Consider the following 24,886-nt stretch of genomic DNA (forward strand, 5'->3'; position numbering starts at 1 on the left):
CACAATCAGGAACGTATGTTTTGATTGGGAGCTTTGACTGGAGCGGTCGGTCGTAACAATATTAATGACCTAGACCTTGGTGTATCGGGCACAATTTCACAGTATGCAGATGATATGAAACTTGGAAGCATTGTGAACTGTGAGGAGGTTGGTGTAGAACTCCAAAAGGACATAGACAAGTTGGTGGGATGGGCAGACAGGTGGCAGATGAAGTTTAATGCAGAGAAATGTGAAGTGATTCATTTTGGTAGGAAGAACATGGAGAGACAATATAAAATAAAGTGTACAATTCTCAAGGGGGTGCAGGAGCAGAGGCACTTCTGTGTATATGTGCACAAATCATTGAAGGTGGCAGAACAGGTTCAGAGAGCAGTTAATAAAGCCTACAGTATCCTGGGCTTTATTAATAGGGGCAGAGAGTACAAGAGCAAGGAAGTTATGTTGAACTTGTATAAGACACTAGTTCAGCCTCAGTTAGAGTATTGCGTCCAGTTCTGGGCGCCGCATTTGAGCAAAGACATGAGGGCGTTAGAGAGAGTAGAGAAAAGATTCATAAGAATGGTTCCAGGGATAAAGAATTTCAGTTATGAAGATAGATTGGAGAAGTTAGGACTGTTTTCCTTGGAGAAGCCTGAGAGGTGATTTGATAGAGGTATTCAAAATCATGAGGGGTCTAGCTGGAGTAGATAGAGAGAAACTGTTCCCACTCATGAAAGGATCAAGAACAAGAGGGCAAAGATTTAAAGTATTTGGTAAGAGAAGCAAAAGTGACAGGAGGAAAAACTTTTCATGCAGTGAGTGGTTAAGGTCTGGAATGCGGTGCCTGAAAACTTGGTGGAGGCAGGTTCAATTGAAGCAGTCAGTAGGGAATTAGAGACAGTTATATGAAAAGTAAGGTTATGTGGAGAAGGCAGGAGAAAGGAACTGAGGGAGTTGCTCTTTCAGAGAGCCAGTGTGGACACGATGGGCCGAATGGTCTCCTTCTGCACTGTAACAATTCTGTGATTTTGGATTATTTTAGAACAGTATACAGTTGGTGCTACATAATTGGGACAATTACTGAGTTAAAAGTGCTGCATAAATACACGTTGTTGGAAGTTCCTGTAACAGTTTGTGCTTGCAGTGCTCAGCAATTGGAATGCACTGTGGCACAGTGGTTAGCACTGCAGCCTCACAGCTCCAGTGACCTGGGTACTGCCTGTGTGGAGCTTGCAAGTTCTCCCTGTGTCTGTGTGGGTTTCCTCTGGGTGCTCTGCTTTCCTCCCACAAGCCAAAGACTTGCAGGTTGATAGGTAAATTGGCCATTAGCAATTGCCCCTAGTATAGGTAGGTGGTAGGGAAATATAGACAGGTGGGGATGTGGTAGGAGTATGGTATTAGTGTAGGATTAGTATAAATGGGTGGTTGATGGTCAGCACAGACTCGGTGGGCTGAAGGGCCTGTTTCAGTGCTGTATCTCTAATCTAATCTAAATTAAATATACTATTAGAAATGCAAACTGCTGTTGGAAGCTCCCTTAACCCAATTTGTGCATATGATGCAGAGTTAATAGGAATGTTTTATGTTATAAATATATTTACTATTTTGCTATTATGAAAGCAGGTTGCTGTTGGGAGCTCCTATCACACAGTAAGGGCATACAGTACAAAATGATGCTGCTTGCATGCTCTTTCCTCTTACTGATTCTTCCTCTCGACCAATGGGCGCGGGGTGGTGGTGGTGGGTGGGGGGAAATCCCGGGTGCCGTCAGCAGAGAACGGCAGCGTCTGCGCGTTAACCAGTTGCACAGCGCCGGCAGACAGTGGCGCATGCGCACTACTACACACGACTGTGCCGCGAGGCAGGCAACGGCGCATGCGCATTGGGTGGACGTGCGTCAATACAAAGATGGCGGCGCCGGTTTGGTGGAGTCGGAATCGAGTGGCTATAGCGGGGAGTTTAAGCCCCGCATTCTCACTGCGTCGCTAAAAGAGAGGACATGGGTTCAGGACCGGAGAGCGGAACCAAGCGGCCGCAGCCTGGGGACGGGCTCTGACTCGCCGGGAGCATTGGATGTGCGCCCGTCCGTCCACCTGAATCATGCCCACCCCCGAACCCCCCAAAATCGCGCGGCCGGCGGGGCAACAGCCCCCTGAGAGCGGCGGAATTCCCGCCCCGACTGTCAGCGCCGACCCACCCTCTTCCTCCTCCTCTAACCCCGCTCCCCCGGCGGTGACGAACGGGCTGGCGCCGGGAGCGCCGCTTGTTAACGGCGGGGCGGGAAACCCGTCGGGCGAACGTCCCGCCTCCGTCCCGGTGAGCGCAGTGCCGGCCTCGGGAATCTCTTCCGCTTCCAACACCTCCACCTCCTTTCCCTCCGCTCTCAAAGTCGTCCTGCTGCCCGATCATTTGCGGCAAAATCAGGCGGGGCCCAGTACAGGCGCAGGCGGCCAGCCCCGGCCCAGCACAGGCGCAGGCAGCCCCCTGCCCTCCCCGGCATCGCCTGCAATGATGAAGACTGTGGCAGTGACAATAGGCAACCCGCTTCCAGTCGCCAGGGCTTCTACTGCCACCGTCCAGAGGATCACTGTCTCTTCCAAAACCCCTCAACTCAGTCAGACAACAGTCCCGCTCCTGCAAAACTTCCAGGTCCCAGCAGGTAAGCAGAGACAGTGTTGTGTGTGTAAAGGCTGTAACAGGTTTTAATGTTGTATTATCCTCAACACGTGGCTGTAGGGTGTGTGTGTGTGCTGCACATGGTACGTGGAGATTTATCTACAAGGATCTGTCTTTGCTGCAGCTGTGTAGTTTTTACAACAGCACACCACTATGTCACCAAATGAAGTTGTCAAACTTGAATTTTTATTAAGGGCTTCTCCAGAGGTTTTTTTTGCATTAATATTTTTGTGAGCAGGTCCACTGTTACGTTCGAGGTACAACAACTTGGAATTATATAGCTCTCTTAACAATGTAAAATGTCCCAAGCTGCTACAAATTGAGTGTTACCAAACACAATTTGATATGGAGCCACATATGGAGATATTAAGGCAGCAACGAGGTTGGTTTTATGGATGTGTTAAAGGAGAGAAGTTTAGATAGGGAATTCCAGAGCTTAGGACCAAGACAGCTGAATGTACGGTTATGAAGAGAGATGTCGGAGGGTTTTAGAGTTGGAGGAGGTTAAGGGAAGGGCAAAGGCTTGGGGTGAGTCGCAGCTGCTGGTGGTAGCGGTGGAGTGTGTTATGCATGGTGCTGCAGATGGAATGTGTGTTGTGCATGGCAGTTATATAAGGGTGAAGGTTTCAAACTGAGACGTTTTCGGACTGATTTGTAGATCAAGCCCAGAGATGATGGAGCATGAAGCTTGTGTGTGGATGAGGACAGTTAATTGTTTCCAGTGGTGGGTTTAACAGTCCTGAATGTTGGTAATACAATCCTTGTAATTCTCCTTAAGTCACATAGACCATCCCAACTTGGACATGTACTCGTCATTTCTTCTTCACTGAGACAAAAATCTTGGAACTCGCAAACCTAATAGCACTGTCAGAGCACCTTCGCCACATCGACCTCAGCAGATCAAAAAAGTGGTTCACCACCACCACCTTGAGGGCAGCAAGGAATGGGCATGAAATGTGCGTCTTGCCAGCGATGCCGATATCCCAAGAACAAATAAACACATGCTGGATATGTAAGGTGTCGCATTGTTTTTTTGACTTGTTCGTTGGATGTGAGCTTCATTGGCAAGGCCAGCATTTGTTGCCCATCCCTAATTGCCCTTGAGAAGGTGCTGGTGAGCCACTACAGTCATCTGGTCTAGGTACACCCATACTTCTATTAGGGAGGGAGCTCCAGAATTTTGCCCCAGCGACAGTGAAGGAACGGTGATTATAGTTCCAAGTCAGGATGGTGAGTGACTTACATTCGAACTTACTTGTGTCAATACAAAGATGGCGATGCCGGTTTGGCGGAGGGGGAATCGAGCCGCTATGGCGGGAAGTCCAAGCCCCGCATTCTCACTGCGCCGCTGCAAGAAAGGACATGGGTTCAGGAAAGGAGAGCGGAACCAAGTGGTCGCAGCCTTGGGACGGGCTCTGACACGCTGGGAGCACTGGATGTGCGCCTGTCTGTCTTGCCGCCTGAATCATGCCCACCCCCGAACCCCCCAAAATGGCGCGGCCGACGGGCCAACAGCCCCCTGAGAGCGGCAGAATTCCTGCCCCGACTGTCAGCGCCGACCCACCCTCTTCCTCCTCCTCTAACCCCGGTCCCCCGGCAGTGACTAACGGGCTGGCGCTGGGAGGGCCGCTTGTTAACGGCGGGGCGGGAAACCTGTCGGGAGAACGTTCCGGTGAGCACACTACCAGCCTTGGGAATCTCTCCCACTTCCAACGCCGCCTTCTCCTTTTCCCCCGCTCTCAGTCGTCCTGCTGCCCTTACCTGGTCTGTCTTACATGCAACTCCAGACCCATAGCAATGTGGTTGACTCTTAAATGCCCTCTAAAATGGCCTAGCAAGCCTCTCAGTTGTATCAAATCGCTTCAAAGTTGATGAGGAATAAAACTGGACGGGCCACCCAGCATTGATCTAGGTACTGGAAACGACAATGGCAAACCCAGCCCTGTCGACCCTTCAAAGTCCTCCATACTAACCATAGAACCATGGAAAAATTATGGCACAGAAGGGGGCCTTTCAGTCTGTCATGTCCATGCCGGCCGAAAAAACTAGCCGCCCAATCTAATCCCACCTTCCAGTACCTGGTCTATAGCCTTACAGGACCTCCTGTGAATGCCCAGGTACCTTTTTAAAAGAATTGAGTGTTTCTGCCTCCACCACTTTTACTGGCAGTGAATTCCAGACACCCACCACCCTCCGGGTGAAAATCTTTTTCCTCATGTCTCCTCTAATCCTTCTACTGATCACCTTAATTGACTCCTCTGCCAGGGGAAACTCCATCTTCCTGTCTATCTCGGCCCCTCATAATTTTGTACACCTCTATTAAGTCACCCCTCAGCCTCCTCTGTTCTAAGGAAAACAACCCTAGCCTATCCAATCTTTCCTCATAGCTGCAGCTTTGAAGTTCTGACAATGTTCTTGTAAATCTTCTCTTTACTTTCTCCAGAGCAATTATGTCCTTCCTGTAATGTGGTGACCAGAACTGAATGCAATACTCCAGCTGTGGCCTAACCAGGGTTTTATACAGTTCCAGCATTACATCCCTGCTTTTGTATTCTATACCTCGGCCAATAAAAGGAAAGCATTCTAGATGCCTTCTTCACCACTCTATCTACCTGTCCTGCCACCTTCAGGGACCTGTGGACACGCACTCCAAGGTGTACCCTCTCAATATCCCCTCATTTATTGTGTATTCCCTCGCTTTATTTGCCCTCTCCAAATGCATTAACTCACACTTCTCTGGATTGAATTCCATTTGCCACTTTTCCGCCCACTCAACCATTAATATCATTCTACGGCTATCCTCTTCACTTATCAACTACTCGGCCAATTTTTGTCATCAGCAAATTTTAAAATTATGCCTCCCACGTTTAAGTCCAAATAAATATATACCAGAAACAGCAAAGGACCCAACACTGAACCCTGTGGAAGGCCACTTGGAAACAGCTTTCCATTCACAAAAACATCTGTTGACTACTACTCTTTGTTTCCTGTCACTGAGCCAATTTTGGATCCAACCTGCCACGTTTCCCTGTATCCCATGGGCTTTCATTTTACTGACCAGTCTGCCATGTGGGACCATGACAAATGCCTTACTAAAATCCATTGGGGGCTTGTGCCAAAATTGGGAGAGCTGTCCCACAGACTAGTCAAGCAAACAGCCTGACATAGTCATACTCACGGAAGCATACCTTACAGATATTGTCCCAGACATCACCATCACGGGGTATGTCTTGTCCCACTGGCAGGACAGGTACAGCAGAGGTGGTGGCACAGTGGATTACAGTCGAGAGGGAGTGTCCCTGGGAGTCCTCAACATCAACTCTGGACCACATGAAGTCTCATGGCATCGGGTCAAACGTGGGCAAGGAAACCTCCTGCTGATTATCATCTACCCCCCCCGCCCCATCAGCTGATGAATCAGTACTCCTCCATGTTGAACACCGCATGGAAGAAGCATTGAGGGTAGCAAGGGCGCAGAATGTACTCTGGGTGAGCCACTTGAATGTGTGGCTTGGTAGCACCACAACTGACTGAGCTGGCCGAGTCCTAAAGGGCAAAGCTGCTAGATGGGTCTACAGGTGGTAAGGGAACCTTCAAGAGGGAAAAACCTACTTGACTTGAGGGGACTCTCAGTGCTGCTTGTCTGCATTGAGTGCTGCTGGAGGACACAGCGTGTCAAGAAGGGAGTTTGGTAATTGATGGAGTTCGGTAAGGAGGGGAACTATAAAATAAGAAAATAAATTTGAGTGCACAGAGTGTAAAGTGGGAGTTTGGTGTCTGAGGGAGGGGCTGCTTTCTTTCCTTTCATCTCTCTTTCACTTTTCCCTCTCGCGCGCTCTCCAGCACAGCTAGATAGGGTGGTTAGGAAGGCATATAGGATACTTGCCTTTATTAGCCGAGGCATAGACTATGAGAGCAGGGAGGTTATGATGCAGCTATATAAAACGCTAGTTAGGCCACAGCTGGAGTACTGTGCACAGTTCTGGTTACCACACTATAGGAAGGATGTGATTGCACTGAGAGGATGCAGAGGAGATTCACCAGGATGTTGCCTGGGCTGGAGCATTTCAGCTATGAAGAGAGACTGGATAGGCTGCGGTTGTTTTCCTTGGAGCAGAGAAGGCTGATGGGGGACCTGATTGAGGTATACAAAGAGGCATTGATAGGATAGATAGGAAGAAACTTTTTCCCTTAGCGGAGGGTCAATAACCAGGGGGCATAGATTTAAGTACGGAGCAGGAGGTTTAGAGGGGAGTTGAGAAATAATGTTTTAACCCAGAGGGTGGTTGGAATCTGGAACACACTGCCTGAAAGGGTGGTAGAGGCAGGAACCCTCACGACATTTAAGTATTTCGATGAGCACTTGAAACGCCATAGCATACAAGGCTACTGGCCAAGTGCTGGAAAATGGGATTAGATTGGATGGGTGCTTTATGGTTGGTGCAGACGCATTGGGCCGAAGGGCCTGTTTTTGTGCTGTATAACTCAATGACTCTTATTAAAAAAAAAACAATGGGCAGCAAACATTGGTCGGAGTTGTTGATAGGCCACCAACCAGTAGTGGTAGTGTGGGTCATGGCATTAATCAGGAGATTAGAAAAACATGTAGCATGGGCAATGCAGTAACCATGGGTGACTTCAATCTGCATAGAGACTGGGTAAACCTATTGAGCACCAATGCTGTGGAGGACGAGTTTCTGAAGTGTGTTAGGGATGGTTTTCTAGAGCAGTATGTTGAGGAACCGACTAGAGAACAGCCTGTTTTAGATCTAATATTATGTAATGAGAAAGGGCTAATAATCTTGTAACCGAGCATTTAGGGATGAGTGACCATAATATGATAGAATTTTACTTTATGTTTGAAAGTGAGGTGGTTCAATCTGAAGCCAGGGTGTTAAATTTGAACAAAGGAAATTATGAAGATATGAGGGGTGAATTGGGACAATACATTAAAAGGTATGACAGTACATAGGCAATGGATAGTCTTGAAAGAAATATTACGTAGTTTACAGCAACTATACATTCCTTCAAGGCACAAAACCCCCCAAAAATAAAGACAGTCAACCGTGGATAACAAAGGATGTTAAGGATTGCATAAGGTTAAAAGAAAAGGCTTAAAAGTTGCCAGAAATTGTAGTAAACCTAAGGATTGGGAGGACTTCAGAATACAGCAAAGGAGGATGAAGAAAGGGAGAATAGAATTTGAATGCCAGCTAGTAAAAAACAGACTGTAAAAGCTTCTATAGGTACGTATAAAGGAAATGTTTGTCTAAGACAAATGTGGATCCATTACAGGCAGAGTCAGGAGAATTTATAATGGCGAATAGAGAAATGGCAGAGAAGCTAAATGATTGCTTTGTGTCTGTCTTCACTGAGGAAGATACAAGAAATCTTCCAGAATGAGAGATCCAAGTGATTAGGGGGAATGAGGAATTGAAGGAAATTAGTATTCGTAAGAAGGTTGTATTGGAGGAAATAATGGGGTTGAAGGTTGATAAATCCCCAGGACCTGATATTCTACATCCCAGAGTGTTGAAAGAGGTAGTTATGGAGATAGTGGATGCATTGGTGATCATCTTCCAAAATTCTCTAGATTCTGGAGTGGTTTCTGCAGATTGGAAGGTCGCAAATGTCACCCCACTATTTAAGAAGGGAGGGAGAGAGAAAGCAGGGAATTACAGACCTGTTAGCCTTACATCAGTCATTGGGCAAATGCTAGAATCCATTCCACAGGATGTGATAAACGGACACCTGGATAATAATCTGATTGGGCATGGTCAACATGGATTTATGAATGGGAAATCATGTTTGACGAACCTGTTGGAGTTTTTTGAGGATATTACTAACAGAATTGATAAAGGGGGACGTGGTATACTTGGATTTTCAAAAGGCCTTTGATAAAGTCCTCCACAGGAGTTTGGTTAGCAAAATTAAAGCACATGGGATAGGAGATAATACACTAGCATGGATTAACGATTAGTTAACAGGCAGAAAGCAGAGAGTAGGAATAAACGGGTCATTCTCATGTTGGTAGGCTATGACTAGTGGGTGCTGCAGGGATCAGTGCTTGGGCCCCAATATATATCAATGATTTGGATGTAGGGACCAAATGTAGTATTTCCAAGTTCGCGGATGACACAGAACTAGGTGGAAATGTGTGTTGTGTTAGGACCGACCGCTCCTGTCAAAGCCCCAAATCAAAATATACGATTCTGTTTGTGGTGAGACTGTTAATTCAATCCCGTCGTTTCACAGATCAGCTAACATATCATTTGAAACTTTCCAAGTTAAAGAAAGACCCAGCCAAATTGTACCATTTATTAACCCCCGAATGAGGCTAACCAAACCAAGTGTCTTTAAATTAACTGTTTAATTAGAAAAACTAAATTCTTAAACACTATGAAGATATAAACAACATTTAAAATAGAAAAAATTTGAGTTCTTGCAAATTTACAGACCAGTGTTGCTCCAAGTCCTCACAGGATGTTGCTCGAAGTCCTCGCAGCCGTCCGATGGGGGAAAAGTTCTTCCACGTAGAACAGTCCGTAGTCTAACTTCAGCAGTAGGTGCTGCTTCCTTCTTCGGCGATGAATTTCAACAATTAACAACTGGCAAACACTTTTGATAGAATCACTCTGACTTTAGAGTTTTTGAGGGATAAAAGATTGTCACAGTCTAACTTCAATTTAAATTACCAGAGATCTCTGTTTTGGCTTAATGTTTTAGAATTTTGAGTGATAATTAAAACAGACTTAAATCCTATTTCCTTCAGTTTAAGTGGTTGAGAGCTCTTTTTTAGTGCTGACACCACAGCTGTGTCCTCTGTATCTTCTGTCTGTGTGTTCAAACTGTCTTACTAACTGCCAGTTCAAACTGAATTGTAACAAATTTATCAAATCAGGCTCACTCTCAGTGGCTGTTTCCATGGTATCGAGAATGCAGTCTTTGAATCACAGTGTCCAAATGGCTGTTTCTAAGGCAACGAAAATGCACCTTCCTATAACTCCTAAGGCTTTCCAGCTCTTAAAGCTTGCAAGGGATCAGTATTGCTTTAAAGGCAAACTACATATTCTTAAAAAAAAAAGATGCAAAGCGGCTTCAAGAAGATTTAGAAAGATTTAGTGAGTGAGCAAGAACGTGGCCGATGGAATATACTGAGGAAAAATGTGAGGTTATCCACTTTGATCGGAGGAACAGATGTGCAGAGTATTTCTTAAATGGTAAGAGTTTAGAAAGTGTAGATCTAAAAAGGGACCTGGTTGTCCTCATCAGTGAGTCATTGAAAGCTGACATGCAGGTGCAACAAGCAATTAAGAAGGCTAATGGTATGTTAGCCTTTATCGCGAGAGGATTTGAGTACAGGAGTAGTCAAGTCTTGCTTCAATTGTATGGAACCTTTGTTAGACCGCACCTGGAGTACTGTATGCAGTTTTGGTCCCCTTACCGTAGGAAGGATATTATTGCCATAGAGGGAGTGTAACGAAGATTCACTAGACTTGTTCCCGGGATGGCGGGACTGTCCTATGAAGAGAGATTGGGGAAACTGGGCCTGTATTCTCTTAGAGTTTCGAAGAATGAGAGGTGATCTCATTAAAACCTACAAAATACTTAAAGGGATAGACAGAGTAAATGCAGCTGAGATGTTTGCCCTAGTTGCGGAGTCTAGAACCAGGGGACACAATTTCAAAATAAGGGGGAAGCCACTTAAGACAGAGATGAGGAGAAATTTCTTTAGCCAGAGGGTTGTGAATCTTTGGAATTCTCTACCCCAGAGGGCTGTTGAACCTCAGTAATTATGTTTAAAACGGAGATTGACAGATTTTGGGCGGCGCAGTGGTTAGCACCGCAGCCTCACAGCTCCAGGGACCCGGGTTCGATTCTGGGTACTCCCTGTGCGGAGTTTGCAAGTTCTCTCTGTGACCGCGTGGGTTTTCGCCGGGTGCTCCAAAGACTTGCAGGTGATAGGTAAATTGGCCGTTGTAAATTGCCCCTAGTGTAGGTAGGTGGTAGGGAATATGGGATTACTGCAGGGTTAGTATAAATGGGTGGTTGTTGGTCGGCACAGACTTGGTGGGCCGAAGGGCCTGTTTCAGTGCTGTATCTCTTACAAAATGACATCAGGGGGATAAGGGGATAGTGTGGGAAAAAGGCATTGAAGTGGATGATCAGCCACCGTTGTGCAAAAGATGAGGCTGAAACATTAGCAACAATCTTCAACCAGAAGTGCTGAGTGGATGATACATCTCCGCCTCCTCCTGAAGTCCCCAGCTTCACAAATGTCGTCTTCAGCCAATTCGACTCACTCCATGTGATATCTAGAAACGGCTGAAGGCACTGGATACTGCAAAGGTTATGTGTCCTGATCACGTTCGTGCAATAGTACTGACGACTTGTGCTCCAAATCTTGCTGTGCCTCTGCCGGCAATGTGAACACAACCTGTACACAAAAAGCAGGACAAATCCAACCCGGCCAATTACCGCCCCATCAGTCTACTCTCAATCATCAGTAAAGTGATGGAAGGAGTCATCAGCAGTGCAATCAAGCGGCACTTGCTTAGCAATAACCTGCTCGCTGACGCTCAGTTTGGGTTCTGCCAGAGTCACTCAGCTCCTGACCTCATTACAGCCTTGGTCCAAATATGGACATAAGAGCTGAACTCTAGGTGAGGTGAGAGTGACTGCCCTTGATATCAAGGCAGCATTTGACCGAGTATGGCATCAAGGAGCCCTAACAAAACTGGAGTCAATGGGAGTCAGGGAAAACTCACTGCTGGTTGGAGTCATACGAACATATGAATTAGGAGCAGAAGTAGGCCATTCGGCCCCTCGAGCCTGCTCTGCCATTCAATAAGATCATGTTTGTGTCTCGAATTCCACACTCCCATCTACCCCTGATTCCCTTGCCTAACAAGAATCTATCTACCTCCGCCTTAAAGTATTCAATGTCACAGTGTCCACCACCTTCTGAGGCAGAGAGTTCCAAAGTCTCTCAACCCTCTGAGAAAAAATTTCTCCTCATCTCTGTCCTAAAAGGGCGACCCCTAATTTTAAAACCGTGTCCCCTAGTTCTGGACTCACCCACAGGAGGAAACGTCCTTTCCACGTCCACCTTGTCAAGACCGTTCGGATGTTATAAACTGCAATCAAGTCTCCCCTCGCTCTTCTAAACTCCAGTGAAAACAAGCTCAGTCTGTCCAACTTTTCCACATAAGACAACCCGCTCATTCCAGGTATCAATTTAGTAAACCTCCTCTGCACCGCCTCCAATGCATGTACATCCTTCCTTAAGTAAGGAGACCAAACTGCACACCGTATTCAAGATGTGGTCTCACCAATGCCTTGTATAATTGAAGCATAACATTCTTACTTTTATTTTCAATTCCTATCTTAATAAAGGATAGTATTCCATTAGCCGCCTTTATTACTTGCTGTACCTGCGTGTTAACTTTTTGTGACTCATGCACTGGAACACCTCGATCCCTCTGCACCTCGGAATTCTGCAGTCGTTCTCTGTTTAAGTAACACTCTGCTTTTTTTCCTTTTACCAAAGTGAATAACTTCACATTTTCCCTCATTATACTCCATCTGCCAGATTTTTGCCCACTCAACCTATCTATATCAGTCTGCAACCTCCTTGTGTCCTCTTCACTACATGCTTTCCTACCTATCTTTGTATTATCTGCAAATTTAGCTACCATGCCATCGCTACCCTCAGCTAACTCATTGATACAAATTGTAAAAAGTTGAGGCCCCAGCACAGACCCCTGCGGGACTCCACTCGTCACATCCAGCAGAAAAGGACCCATTTATGCATACTCTCTGGCTTGCTGGCAGAAACAACTTTCTATCCATGCTAATATGTTACCCCCTACCCCTTGAGTTCCTACTTTGCACAGTAACATTTTTGTTGAATGCCTTCTGGAAATCCAAGTACAGTACGTCAACGGGCTCCCTTTTATCCACAGCGCATGTTACTCCTTCAAAGAACTCCACTGAATTGGTTAAACATGATTTCCCTTTTGCAAAACCATGCTGACTATTCCCGATTGCCTTGAGTTTTTCTAAGTGCCCAGCTATAGCCTCCTTAATGCTCGATTCTAACACCTTCCCCACGACAGACGTCAAGCTAACTGCCTGTAGTTACCTGTTTTCTGCCTCCTGCTTCTTGAATAGTGGGGTTATATTTGCTACTTTCCAGTCTGATGGAACCTTTCCAGAATCTAGTGAATTTGAAAAATTAAGACCGACGCATCTACTATCTCATTAGCCACCTCTTTTAAGACCTTAGGATGAACCCCATCAGGACTCGGAGACTTGTGAGCCCACAGCTCCATAAGTTTGCTCAGTACTGCTTCTCTGGTGATTGTAATTTCACCAAGTTCCTCTCTTCCTTCCACCTCCTGATTTACAGCTATTACTTGAATGTTTTTGTATCCTCTATAGTGAATACAGAAGCAAAATATTTTTTCATTTCATCTGCCATTTCTTTATTATCTACTATTAGCTCCCCATTCTCACTCTCGAGAAGAGAGGCTTTTTTAAAATTTCTTGTCTGTTTTTATATTTCTATCTAGCTTCCTCCCATACTCGTAATTTCTTTCTCCTGGTTAACCTTTTTGCCATTCTCTGCCGTTCTTTATATTTTGACCAATCATCTGACCTGCCACTCATTTTTGCACAATTATGTGCTTTTTCCCTAAGTTTGATGCTTTCCTTCTTTAGTTAACCACGGTTGGTGGGTCCTCCGCTTAGAATTTTTCTTTACAGTAGGAATATACTTATCCTGACTATTCTGAAATATCCCCTTAAATGTCTACCACTGCTTCTCTATTGATCTGTCTCCTCGCCTAGTAACCCAGTTCGCTTCAGCTAGTCAGCTTTTATGCTCACATAGTTGCCCTTATTAAAGTTTAAGATGCTAGTCTTAGACTCACTCTTCTCTCTTTCAAACTGGATGTACAATTCAGTCATATTGTGGCCGCTGCTACCTAGAGGTGCCTTTACTCTGAGGTCATTAATTAATCCTATCACATTACACAAAACCAAGTCTAATATAACCTGCTCTCTGGTTGGTTCCAGAACATGCTGCTCTAAGAAACTACCTTGAAAGCATTCTATGAACTCTTCATCCAGGCTACATTGCCAGTTTATATGTAGATTAAAATCACCCATATTTCTTGCACACTTCTTACATTGTGATTACTGTTAGGGTGCCTGTAGACCACTCCCACTAGTGACTTATTTCCCCCTACTATTCCTCATCTCCACACAAACCGATTCTACATCCTGATCTCCCGAACCAAGATCATCTCTAACTATTGCACCAATGCCATCCTTGATTAACAGTGCTACCCCTCCTAGCTTCCTAATCTTCTTGAATGTCACATACCCCTCAATATTCAGGATCCAATCCTCGTCATCCTGCAGCCACGTCTTCATAATGGCTATCAGATCATGTTTATTTACTTCAATGTGCGCTATTAGTTCGTCTGCTTTTTTATGAATGCTTCATGCATTCAGATACAGAGCCTTTAGTTTTGTCTTTTTGTTATTTGTAACATCTAGTCTTGATTCTTAGGTTTTTTTTCTCTCTGTCCCTGCCATTCTCTGACCTTCATTTCTCATATTACTATTCTGTTCTCCTGTCTTGACTGTACCCCTTGATTTGCTACAACTTGCTTGATTCCTTATGATCCTTGTTTAGTTTAAAGCCCTCACTACCTCCCGAGTTATACGGTTTGCTGGAATACTGGTCCCAGCATAGTTTAGGTGCAGACGGTCCAGCTCCCACTTTCCCCAGTACTAGTGTTAGTGCCGCATGAACTGAAAGCTGCTTCTCCCACACCAGTTTTTGAGCCACATAGTCATTTCACTCATCTTATGTGCCCTCTGCCAATTGGCACATGGCTCAAGTAATCCAGAGATTATTATCCTTGAGGTTCTGCTCTTCAATTTTGTGCCTAGCTCCTTATGCTGTCTGAGCAGCACCTCATTCCTAGTCCTACCTATGTCGTTGGTACCTACATGGCCCTTGACAACTGGATCCTCTCCCTGTCATCCGCCTTGCAGACCTCGCTTTTGTCCACACAGGTTGAGAGCGTTTCAAACCTGTTTGACAATTGCAAAGTCTGAGGCTCCTCCACTACTATCTTCTTGGTCCCTTTACCTGCCTCACTCACGGTCACATCTTCCTGTGACTGCCTTCTGGAACAAAATGTCCAGGTATTTCTCCTTCTCCCTTATGTTGCGCAGTGTTTGCAGTTTGGCCTCTGGATCAGTAATCCTGATCTGGAATTCCTCTAGCTGCTTACACTTTTTGCAGACATGTTTGTCTTGGATCGCCTTGGCATCTAGGAGCTCCCACATATCACAGCTGCACCTAACACCTGTCCTGCCATTGTTACTTAGGCTATTCGTTAATTTTACTTCAATTACTTTCTAGTTAACTTTGAATAATTCCTAATGAATAGTAGAATTCACTGTGCTTATTAAATGATAGTACCACCTACAACTGAAGTTATATTTTTCTTAATTAGACAGATATGTGTATTAGGAATTTATTTTAATTATTTTATCTTTTTATTTTAAGATGACGACGACTGGTATTTTAGCTTCTACTTAGTAAATAGACTTAAATGTTAGAGAAAAAAATCAGCATAAAAAAGAAAAAGTTTTAAAAAAAAACCTCACCAGAAAACTCACCAACTAGCCCCTGTGCTTCGCGGCTCTCTTTCCCCCTTCTCGTGCTGTTTGTAGCTGCAAAGTCTCACCCAGCCAGTCACCTACCTGTTTCCCTGTGATATCCACTTAACGCTATTAATATACCCTACCAATATTAAAATGATACCACTAGTAATAATAATCTCAGTAATAAACCTTACTGCTTTAAAATGAAACTGAACAGTAGACCTTTCTCTTCTGCTTGTGTGCCTCAATTAATTATAAGGTAGTTAAAAAATTTTAATTACGTTTTTTTTCTATTTTGTAGCTGTTTGCACATGCATCCTAAGAGTAGCGTACTAACCCAGCTATTTACAGATACTCCGTAACAGTAGTTACTTACCATCCAATCACAAACTGCTTTCATGTAATGTCGCTGTTCACTTTTTTCAAACTCTGGCGCGCCTGGACTCCTGTCCGCTGCTCTCCCGGAAGGTAAGTGCTGTAGGCCACGAACCTCGGGCTTTAGTTAACTGCTCCCCGCTCCGTGTTTCACCCGCAGCTCCGCTTCTGTCCGCTGCTCTTCCGGAAGCACAAAGGAAGATGGTTATAGTTGTTGGAGGTCAATCATCTCAGTCGCAGGACATCACTGCGGGAGTTCCTCAAGGTAGTACCCTTGGCCCAACCATCTACAGCTGCTTCATCAATGACCTTCCTTCAATCATAACGTCAGAAGTGGGGATGTTGGCTGATTGCACAATGTTCAGCACCATACGCGACGACTCAGATGCTGAAACAACCCATGTCGATATGCAGCAAAATATGGACAGCATTCAGGCTTGGGCTGATAAGTGGCAAGTAATGTCCGCCCAACACATGTGCCAGGCATTGAACATCTTCAACAAGAAAGAGTTCAACCATCACCCCTCGACATTCAATGGCATTATGATCGCTGAATCCCTCACTATCAACATCCTGGGGGTTACCATTGATCAGAAAGTGAACTGGAGTAGCCATATGAATACCGTGGCTACAGGAGCAGGTCATAGAGTCGTACAGCATAGAAACAGGCCCTTCGGCCCACCGCATCCATGCCGACCATAATGCCTATCTATACTAATCCCACCTGCCTGCATTAATTCCTTATCCCTCTATGCCTTGCTCATTCAAGTACCTGTCGAAATGCCTCTTAAATGTCGCTACTGTTGCTACCTCCACCACCACCACCTCAGGCAGCTCATTCCAGATACCCACTATTTACCCCTTTGATCCCCTTTAAACCTCCTCCCTCTCACCTGAAATCTATGCCCTCTAGATTTAGTCACCCCTACCATGGGAAGCAGACTCTGGCTATCTACCCTATCTATGCCTCTCATAATTTGATATACCTCTATCATGTCCCCTCTCAGCCTCCTTCGCTCTAGGGAAAACAGACCCAGTCTATCCAATTTCTCTTTATAACTCAAGCCCTCCAAAACAGGCAACATCCTTGTGAATCTTCTCTGCACCCTCTCTAGCTTAATCACATCTTTCCTGTAGTGCGGAGACCAGAACTGCACACAGTATTCCAAATGCGGCCTAACCAACGTTATGTACAACTGTAACATGACGTCCCAACTCTTGTACTCAATGCCTCAGCCAATGAAGGCAAGCATGCCATACGCCTTCTTCACCACCCTGTCTACCTGTGTTGCCACTTTCAGGGAACTATGTACTTGCACCCCAAGGTGTCTCTGCTCAAGAATACTTCCCAGGGCCCTGCCATTCACTCTATATGTCCTACCCTGGTTTAACTTCCCAAAATGCATCACTTCACACTTGTCTGCGTTAAATCCAATTTGCCAATCCCTTGCCCACTTTCCCAGTTGATCTATATCCTGTTGTAACCTTAGACAACCTTCTTCACTGTTCACTGTACCACCAATTTTGGTGTCAACTGCAAACTTACTAATCATGCCCCCTACATTCACATCCAAGTCATTACTATATATGACAAACAACAGAGGGCCCAGCACCAATCCCTGCGGCACACCACTGGTCACCGGCCTGCAATCTGCAAAACAACCGTCCACTACCACCCTCTGCATCCTATCACCAAGCCAATTTTGTATCCAATTTGCTAGCTCACCCTGGGTCGCATGTGTTCGAACCTTCTGGACCAGCCTACCATGCGCACCTTGTCAAAGGCCTTGCTAAAGTCCATGTAGACAATGTCCATTGCCCTACGCTCGTCAATCCTCTTGGTTACCTCCTCAAAAAACTCAATCAAATTCGTGAGACATGATTTCCCACGCACAAAGCCATGCTGACTATCCCTAATCAGACCATGCCTTTCCAAATTCATATAAATCCTATCTCTCAGAATCCCTTCCAATAACTTTCCCACCACTGAAGTAAGGCTCACCGGCCTGTAATTCCTTGCCTTATCCCTGCTGCCCTTCTTGAATAAAGGCACAACATTAGCTATCTTCCAGTCTTCCGGAACCTCACCTGTGGCTAATGATGATACAAAAATCTCTGCCAGGGCCCCAGCAATCTCCTCTCTTGCTTCCCATAGCATCCTAGGATACACCTGGTCAAGACCTGGGGATTTATCCATCTTAATGTGCTTCAAAACCTCCAACACCACCTCCTTTGTAATGTTGATATGCCCCAGGATATCGGTGTTCCCTCCCTTGAACTCACTAGCTTCCATGACCTTCTCCACGGTAAATACGGACGAGAAATATTCATTTAAGACCTCACCCATTTCCTGTGGCTCCACACATAGATTGCCACACTGATCCTTAAGGCGTCCTACTCTCTCCCTAGCTACCCTTTTGCTCTTAATATGCTTATAGAATCTTTTAGGATTCTCCTTTATCTTATCTGCCAGGGAAATCTCATGGCCCCTTTTCGCCCTCCTAATTTCCTTAAGTGTAGTCCTACATCCCCTATACTCCTCGAGGGACTCGCTTGATCCCAACTGTCTATACCTGACATATGCCTCCTTCTTTGTCCTGACCAGACCCTCAATATCCCTAGTCAACCAAAGTTCCCTAAACTTGCAAGCCTTGCCCTTCCATCTAACAGGAACTTGCCGGCCCTGAACTCTTCCCATCTCACTTTTAAAAGCCTCCCAATTGCCAGATGTCCCTTTACCTGTAAGCAGCCTCTCCCATTCAACTTTTGAGAGTTCCTGTCTGATGCCATCGAAATTAGGGGAAGCGTCCCTGATTTCCCACATAGCGCAGGAGGAGCATATCATGGGGCTGAGCTCTCCTGTCATGACTTACCCTTAGGTTAATTGTTACTCCCTTAATTAAAAAATACTAATTACACTTGTTCTACCCACTACAATGTAAAGTCCTGAACAAAAAACATTTTAGTAGTACTCACCTTATCACCAGAGGTTCTTTTTCCAATAAAAAAAACTTTCCCCTTTTTTTTTAAGATATTCTAACAGCTGCTACTCGCCAACCAATCACCTTGCAGCTCTCCTCTGACGTCATTGTTGGCTTTTTAAAAAAAAAACTCCAGCGCGCTGGAAGAGCTCCGCTCCGCTCCACTCCCGGAAGGTAAGAGGTTAGGAATTCCGTGGCAAGTAACGTACCTCCTGACTCCCCAAAGCCTGTCTACCATCTACAAGGCACAAGTCAGGAGTGTGATGGAATACTCTCCACTTGCCTGGATGGGTGCAGCTCCAACAACACTCAAGAAGCTCAACACCATCCATGACAAAGCAGCCTCTTGATTGGCACCCCATATACAAACATTCACTCCCTTCACCACCGATGCACAGTGGCGGCAGTATGTACCATCTGCAAGATGCACTGTAGCAACTCACCAAGTTGCTTCAACAGCACCTTTCATACCTGCGACCTCTACCACTTAGAAGGACGAGGGCAGGAGATACATGGGAATGCCATCCCCTCTATGTCATGCCCCATCTTGACTAGGAACTATATCACTGTTCCTTCACTGTCGCTGGATCAAAATCCTGGACCTCCCTTCCTAACAGCACTGTGGGTGTACCTACCCCACATGTACTGCAGTGGTTCAAGAAGGCGGCTCGCCACCACCTTCTCGAGGGCAATTAGGGATGGGCAATAAATGCTGGCCTAGTCAGCGAAGCCACATCCCATGAACGAGTATTTCAAAAAAAAATCCCGATACCATGAGCTCTTCTTTTGGAAGCAACTTGCAGGAAGGGTGTTCCAGAATTTTGACCCAGCGATAGTGAAGGAATGGTGGTATATTTCCAAGTCAGGATGGTGTGTTGCTTGGAGGGGAACTTGCAGGTGGCAGTTTCCCATGCGTCTGCTGCCCTTGTCCTTCTTGGTGGTAGAGTTTGCGGGTTTGGATGGTCCTGTTGAAGGAGCCTTGGCGACTTGCATCTTGTAGATGGTACACACTGCTGCCACATTGCTGGAGGAAATAAATGTTGAAGGTGATGGATCGGGTGCCAATCAAGCAGACTGATTTGTCCTGGAATGTGCTGAGCTTCTTGAGTGTTGTTGGAGCTGCACGTATCCAGGCAAGTGGACAGTATTCCATCACACTCCTGACTTGTGCCTTGTAGATGGTGGACAGGCTTTCGGGAGACAGGAGGCGGGTTACTCACTGTAGAATTCCCATCCTCTGATCTACTCTTGTAGCCACAGTCCTTGCATGGCTGGTCCAGTTAAGTTTCTGGTCAGTGGTAACCCACAGGATGTTGTTGATGTGGTACTCGGCGATGGTAATGTTGTTGAATGTCAAGGGGAGATGGTAAGATTTTCACTTTTGTTGGAGATGTCATTGCTTGATGCTTGTTTGGCGTGAATTTCACTTGCCACTTATGAGTCCAAGGCTGTATGTTGTCCAGGCATTGTTATTTGCAGGCACGGTCGGCTACAGTATTTGAGGAGTCGCAAATGGCGCTGAACATTGTGCATCAGCTACCGTCCCCACTTCTGACCTTGTGATGGAGGGAATGACATTGAAAAGCAGCCGAAGATGGTTAGGCCTAGGACACTACCCTGAGAACTCCTGCAGTGATGTCCTGGGGTTGAGATGTTTGGCCTCCAACAACGCTAACCATCTTCCTTTGTGCTAAGTATAACTCTAACCAGTGGAGAGTTTTCCTCCTGATTCCCGCTGACTCCAGTTTTGCTAGGGCTCATTGATGCTGCACTTGGTCACATGCTGCCTTGATGTTGAGGGCAGTCACTCTCACCTCACCTCTGGAATTCAACTCTTTTGTCTGTGTAATGAGGACTGGATCTGTGCGGCCTTGGGGGAACTCAAACTGAGCATCGTTGAGTAGGTTATTGCTGAGTACGTGCCCCTTGATAGCACTGTCAATGACACTTTCTACCACTTTGCTGCTGATTGAGAGTGGACTGATGGGGAAGTAATTGGTCAGATTGCATTTGTCCTGCTTTCTGTGGATAGGACATACTAGGGCAATTTTCCACATTGTCTGGTAGATGCTGGTTCTTAAAGCTATTTTCTCTATCCAGATACGTGGATGCCAAAAAAAAATCTTCCCCACATATGTTTAGCTCACTGACCTGTAATTCCCAAAGTCAGCTCTGTGACCTTTTCAAAAACTGTTTTTTTATTCCTTGGGGGGATGTGGGTGTCACTATCTAGGCCAGCATTTATTACCCTTGCTAAGGTGGTGAGCTGCCTTCTTGAACCCCTGCAGTCCTTGGGGTATAGGAGCACCCATAGTGCTGTTAGGGAGGGAGTTTCAGGATCTCGACCCAGCGACAGTGGTCAACAGCGATATAGTTCCAAGTCAGGACGGTGTGTGGCTTGGAGGGGAACCTGCAGGTGGTGGCATTCCAGTGTATCTGCTGCCCTTGTCTTTCTAGGTGGTAGTGGTTGTCGGTTTGGAAGGTACTGTCAAAGGAACCTTGTGAGTTGCTGCAGTGCATTTTGTAGATGGTACACACTGCTGCCACTGTGTATCAGTGGTGGATGGGGTGCCAATCAAGCGAGCTGCTTTGTTCTGGATGGGGTCGAGCTTCTTGAGTGTTGTTGGAGCTGCACTGATCCAGGCAAGTGAAGAGTATTCCATCAAACTCTTGACTTTGCCTGTCCACCATCTACAGGGCACTTGGGGAGACAGGAGGGGAGTTACTCGCAGCAGAATTCGCAGCCTCTGACCTGCTCTTGTAGACACAGCATCTGTGTGGCTTGTTCAGTTCAGTTTCTGGTCAGTGATAACCCCCAGGATGATGATACTGGGGGGGGGGGGTTTGCGATTGTAATGCCTTTGAATGTCATGGGGAGATGGTTAGATTCTGTCTTGTTGGAGATGGTCATTGCCTGCCACTTGTGTGGTGCAAATCAACGCAAGCTTGGATGTTGTGCTGGTCTTGCTGCCTATGGACACGTACTGCTTCAGTATCTGAGGAGTCGCAAATGGTGCTGAACATTGTGCAATCGTCAGCAAGCATCCCCACTTGTGACCTTACGATAGAAGGAAGGTCATTGATGAAGCAGCTGAAGTTGGTTGGGCCTAGGACACTACCCTGAGGAACTCCTGCAGTGATGTCCTAGGGCTGAGATGATTGACATCCAACAACCACAACCATCTTCCTTCTAGGTACTACTCCAACCAGCGGAGAGTTTTCCCCCTGATTTCCATTGACTCCAGTTTTGCTAGGGCTCCTTGATGCCATACTCGATCAAATGCTGCCTTGATTTCAAGGGCAGTCACTCTCCCCTCATCACTGGAGTTCAGCGCAAATATCCTTCACCTTTAAAGAACTCAAAGGGTTGAAAGGGGGTGTTAAACAAAAGTGGACCCTTTTTTCTGCAAGGAAGGTGTTGCGCTCAAAAGAAGAACACTGATTTGATTATCATATTTCAGTAACCCTCAGTTCATTGTTGTGTAATCTGAGTATGATAAATTTGAGTGTATATGTTGTCCTGTTATTGGCAAACATTAAAGGGGCGCTGTATATCTGCAGGAGAAAAGCAGCTGATAGTGTTTTGTTCCTTGTGTACAGATCATAATTGCAGCAAAACATGTTTGCTGTACGCTTTTTAATGGGATTCAGACTCCCCTTCTGCCTTTTCTCCTGACCTGAACAAAGTTTGCCAGATATTGTCATTAAAATAGATGAACAGCTTGGCAGACATAAGTGATTTGATATTTACTACATCACGGTGCTTGTTAACAAGATAGAGAATCCACAAATATGGGTGTAGGATGATCAGTTGGAGATTTTAAAAAAGCATAGTGAAGAATTTTGCATCAAATGACCATCCTGCAATTCTAGGAAGCAAAAAGCCCCAAGAAAGACAGACTTGCATTTAGATAGCACCTTTCATGACCTCAGGGTGACCCAAAGCACTTTACTTTTGAAGTGTAGCCACCCTTGTAATGTAGGAAACACGGCAGCCAATTTGCCCACAATGAACAGCCACAAACAGCAATGTGATAATGACCAGATAATCCGTCTTAGTGATGTTGATTGAGATATAAGTGGCCAGGACACCGGGAAAGATTGCCAATAAATTAGTCAAGTGTTATCCCCATCGTAGATTGACATAAAAAGGTGGTAATGCAGTCTCCTTTCCGCACCTATTTGCCCTTGGAGACAACCATCAGGTTGGGACTTTATTTTGGGCAGTTTTGTTTTCAAGTGCAAACAAATGCACTTTCTTGGTGTTTTGGGTGCAGTGCTGACTATGAAACAGAGTTGTGCATATCAGGATTTTAGGTTTGATCCCTGGTTTAAACTTAGCTGACCTCAATTACATGTCAATAATAGTGCTACCTGGACAATTGAGATAAAGCATTTCTCTGTTTTCTGTTCCTGAGATATTCTGTGACCTCTGAATAATTTGTGTTGCTGCCTGCTGAGGACAGGTGTGAACTCCTTGATTTCCCCCCTCCCCACCGACTGCCCTCCCCTATATATTGGCCCCTGCTATTTAGACTCACTTGAAAGCAAAGAGACGGCATGAAAGAATATTGGCAAGCAAAATCAAGGTGAACCCAAAGATGTTTGATCAATACATTAAGAGTAAGAAGATAACTAAGGAAAGAGTAGGGCCCATAAAAGACCAAAAAGGTAACCTATATGTAGGGGCAGAAGATGTTGATATTGTTAATGAATACTTTACGTCTGTCTTCACAAAAGAGGGGGGCGATGCGGATATTGTAGTTAAGGAAGAGGGGTGTGAAGTATTGGATGTGATCAATATAAGGAGGGAGGACGTATTAATGGATTAGCATACTTGAAAATTGATAAATCACCAGGGTTGGAAGAAATGTGCCCCAGGCTGTCGAAAGAAGCCAGAGAGGAAATAGCGGAAGGTTTGATGATCATTTTCCAGTCCTCACTGGATACAGGTGTGGTGCCGGATGTTGGAGAACTGCTAACATTGTACCTCTGGTTAAAAAGGGAGCGAAGGAGAGACTAAATAATTCCAGGCCAGTCAGTCTAACTTCAGTAGTGGGAAAATTATTGGAATCTATTCTGAGACAGGATAAACTGTCACTTAGAAAGGCACAGATTAATCCAAGATACCATGGATTTGTTAAGGGAAGATCTTGTCTGACCAACTTGATTAAATTTTTTGAAGTAACAAGGAAGATAGATGAGGGTAGTGAAGTTGTTGTGGTCTACATAAATTGTAGCAAGACTTTTGACAAGGTCCCACACGGCAGACTGATTTAAAAAAAAATGTAATCCCATGGGATCCAGGAAATGCAGCAAGGTGGATGCAAAACTGGCTCAGCAGCAGCAAACAAAGGGTAGTTGTTGACTGCTGTTTTAGTGAATGGAGGGCTGTTTCCAGTGGCGTTCCGCAGGGCTCAGTACTGGGTCCCCTGTTCCTTCTGGTATATAAACGATTTGAGCGAAAATGTAGGGGGCATGATCAAGAAGTTTGCAGACGACACAAAGATTGGCCGTGTGGTAGATAGCGAGGAGGATAGCTGTAGGCTGCAGGAAGGTGTTGATGGTCTGGGCAGGAAAGTGGCAAATGGAATTCAACTTGGAGAAGTGAGGTGATGCATTTGGGGAGGTCAAACAAGGCAAAGGAACACACAAAGGAATACATGATACATGGGAAAATACTGAAGTGCAGAGGAAGTGAGGGACCTTGGAATGAATGTCCACAGATCCCTGAAGGTAGCAGGGCAGGTTGATAAGGTGGTTAAGAAGGCATTTGGAATCCTTTCCTTTCCTTAGCTGCGGTATAGAATATAAGAGCAGGGAGGTTATGCTGGAACTGTACAACTTGTTGTTTAGGCCACAATTTGAGTACTGTGTATAGTTCTGGTTACCTCATTACAGAAAGGATGTAATTGCACTAGAGAGGGTACAGAGGAGATTTACGAGGAAATTGCCAGGACTGGAAAAATACAGCTATGAGGAAAGATTGGATAGGCTGGGGTTGTTCCCCTTGGAACAGAGAAGGCTGAGGGAAGATCTGATTGAAATGTTCAAAATTTATGAGTGGCCTAGATAGAGTGGAGGTGAAGGGTCTGTTCACCTTAGCAGAGAGGTCAGTGACGAGGGGGTGCAGATTTGAAGTGATTGGAAGCGCTCTAGCCTCGGAATCAAAAGGTTGTGGTTTCAAG

The 24,886-nt window shown here is 45.5% G+C and overlaps 1 protein-coding gene across 4 annotated transcripts in view; it reads left to right on the top strand.

Moving 5' to 3' along the window:
- The first annotated feature begins 1,875 nt into the window (after positions 1-1,875).
- LOC137369733 (transcription initiation factor TFIID subunit 4-like) overlaps positions 1,876-24,886 on the top strand; it is a 190,562-nt gene continuing 167,551 nt past the window's right edge. For all 4 annotated transcript variants that reach the window (XR_010975002.1, XM_068031115.1, XM_068031116.1 and 1 more), the window contains exon 1: positions 1,876-2,638. Coding sequence is in view for 3 of the 4 variants with exons in the window: in XM_068031115.1 (XP_067887216.1) it covers positions 2,080-2,638 (559 nt within the window). In the remaining variant the exon portion in view is untranslated. The remainder of the gene's footprint in view (positions 2,639-24,886) is intronic.

This window comes from Heterodontus francisci, chromosome 5 (assembly GCF_036365525.1).
Source record: "Heterodontus francisci isolate sHetFra1 chromosome 5, sHetFra1.hap1, whole genome shotgun sequence".
Taxonomy (NCBI): Eukaryota; Metazoa; Chordata; class Chondrichthyes; order Heterodontiformes; family Heterodontidae; genus Heterodontus; species Heterodontus francisci.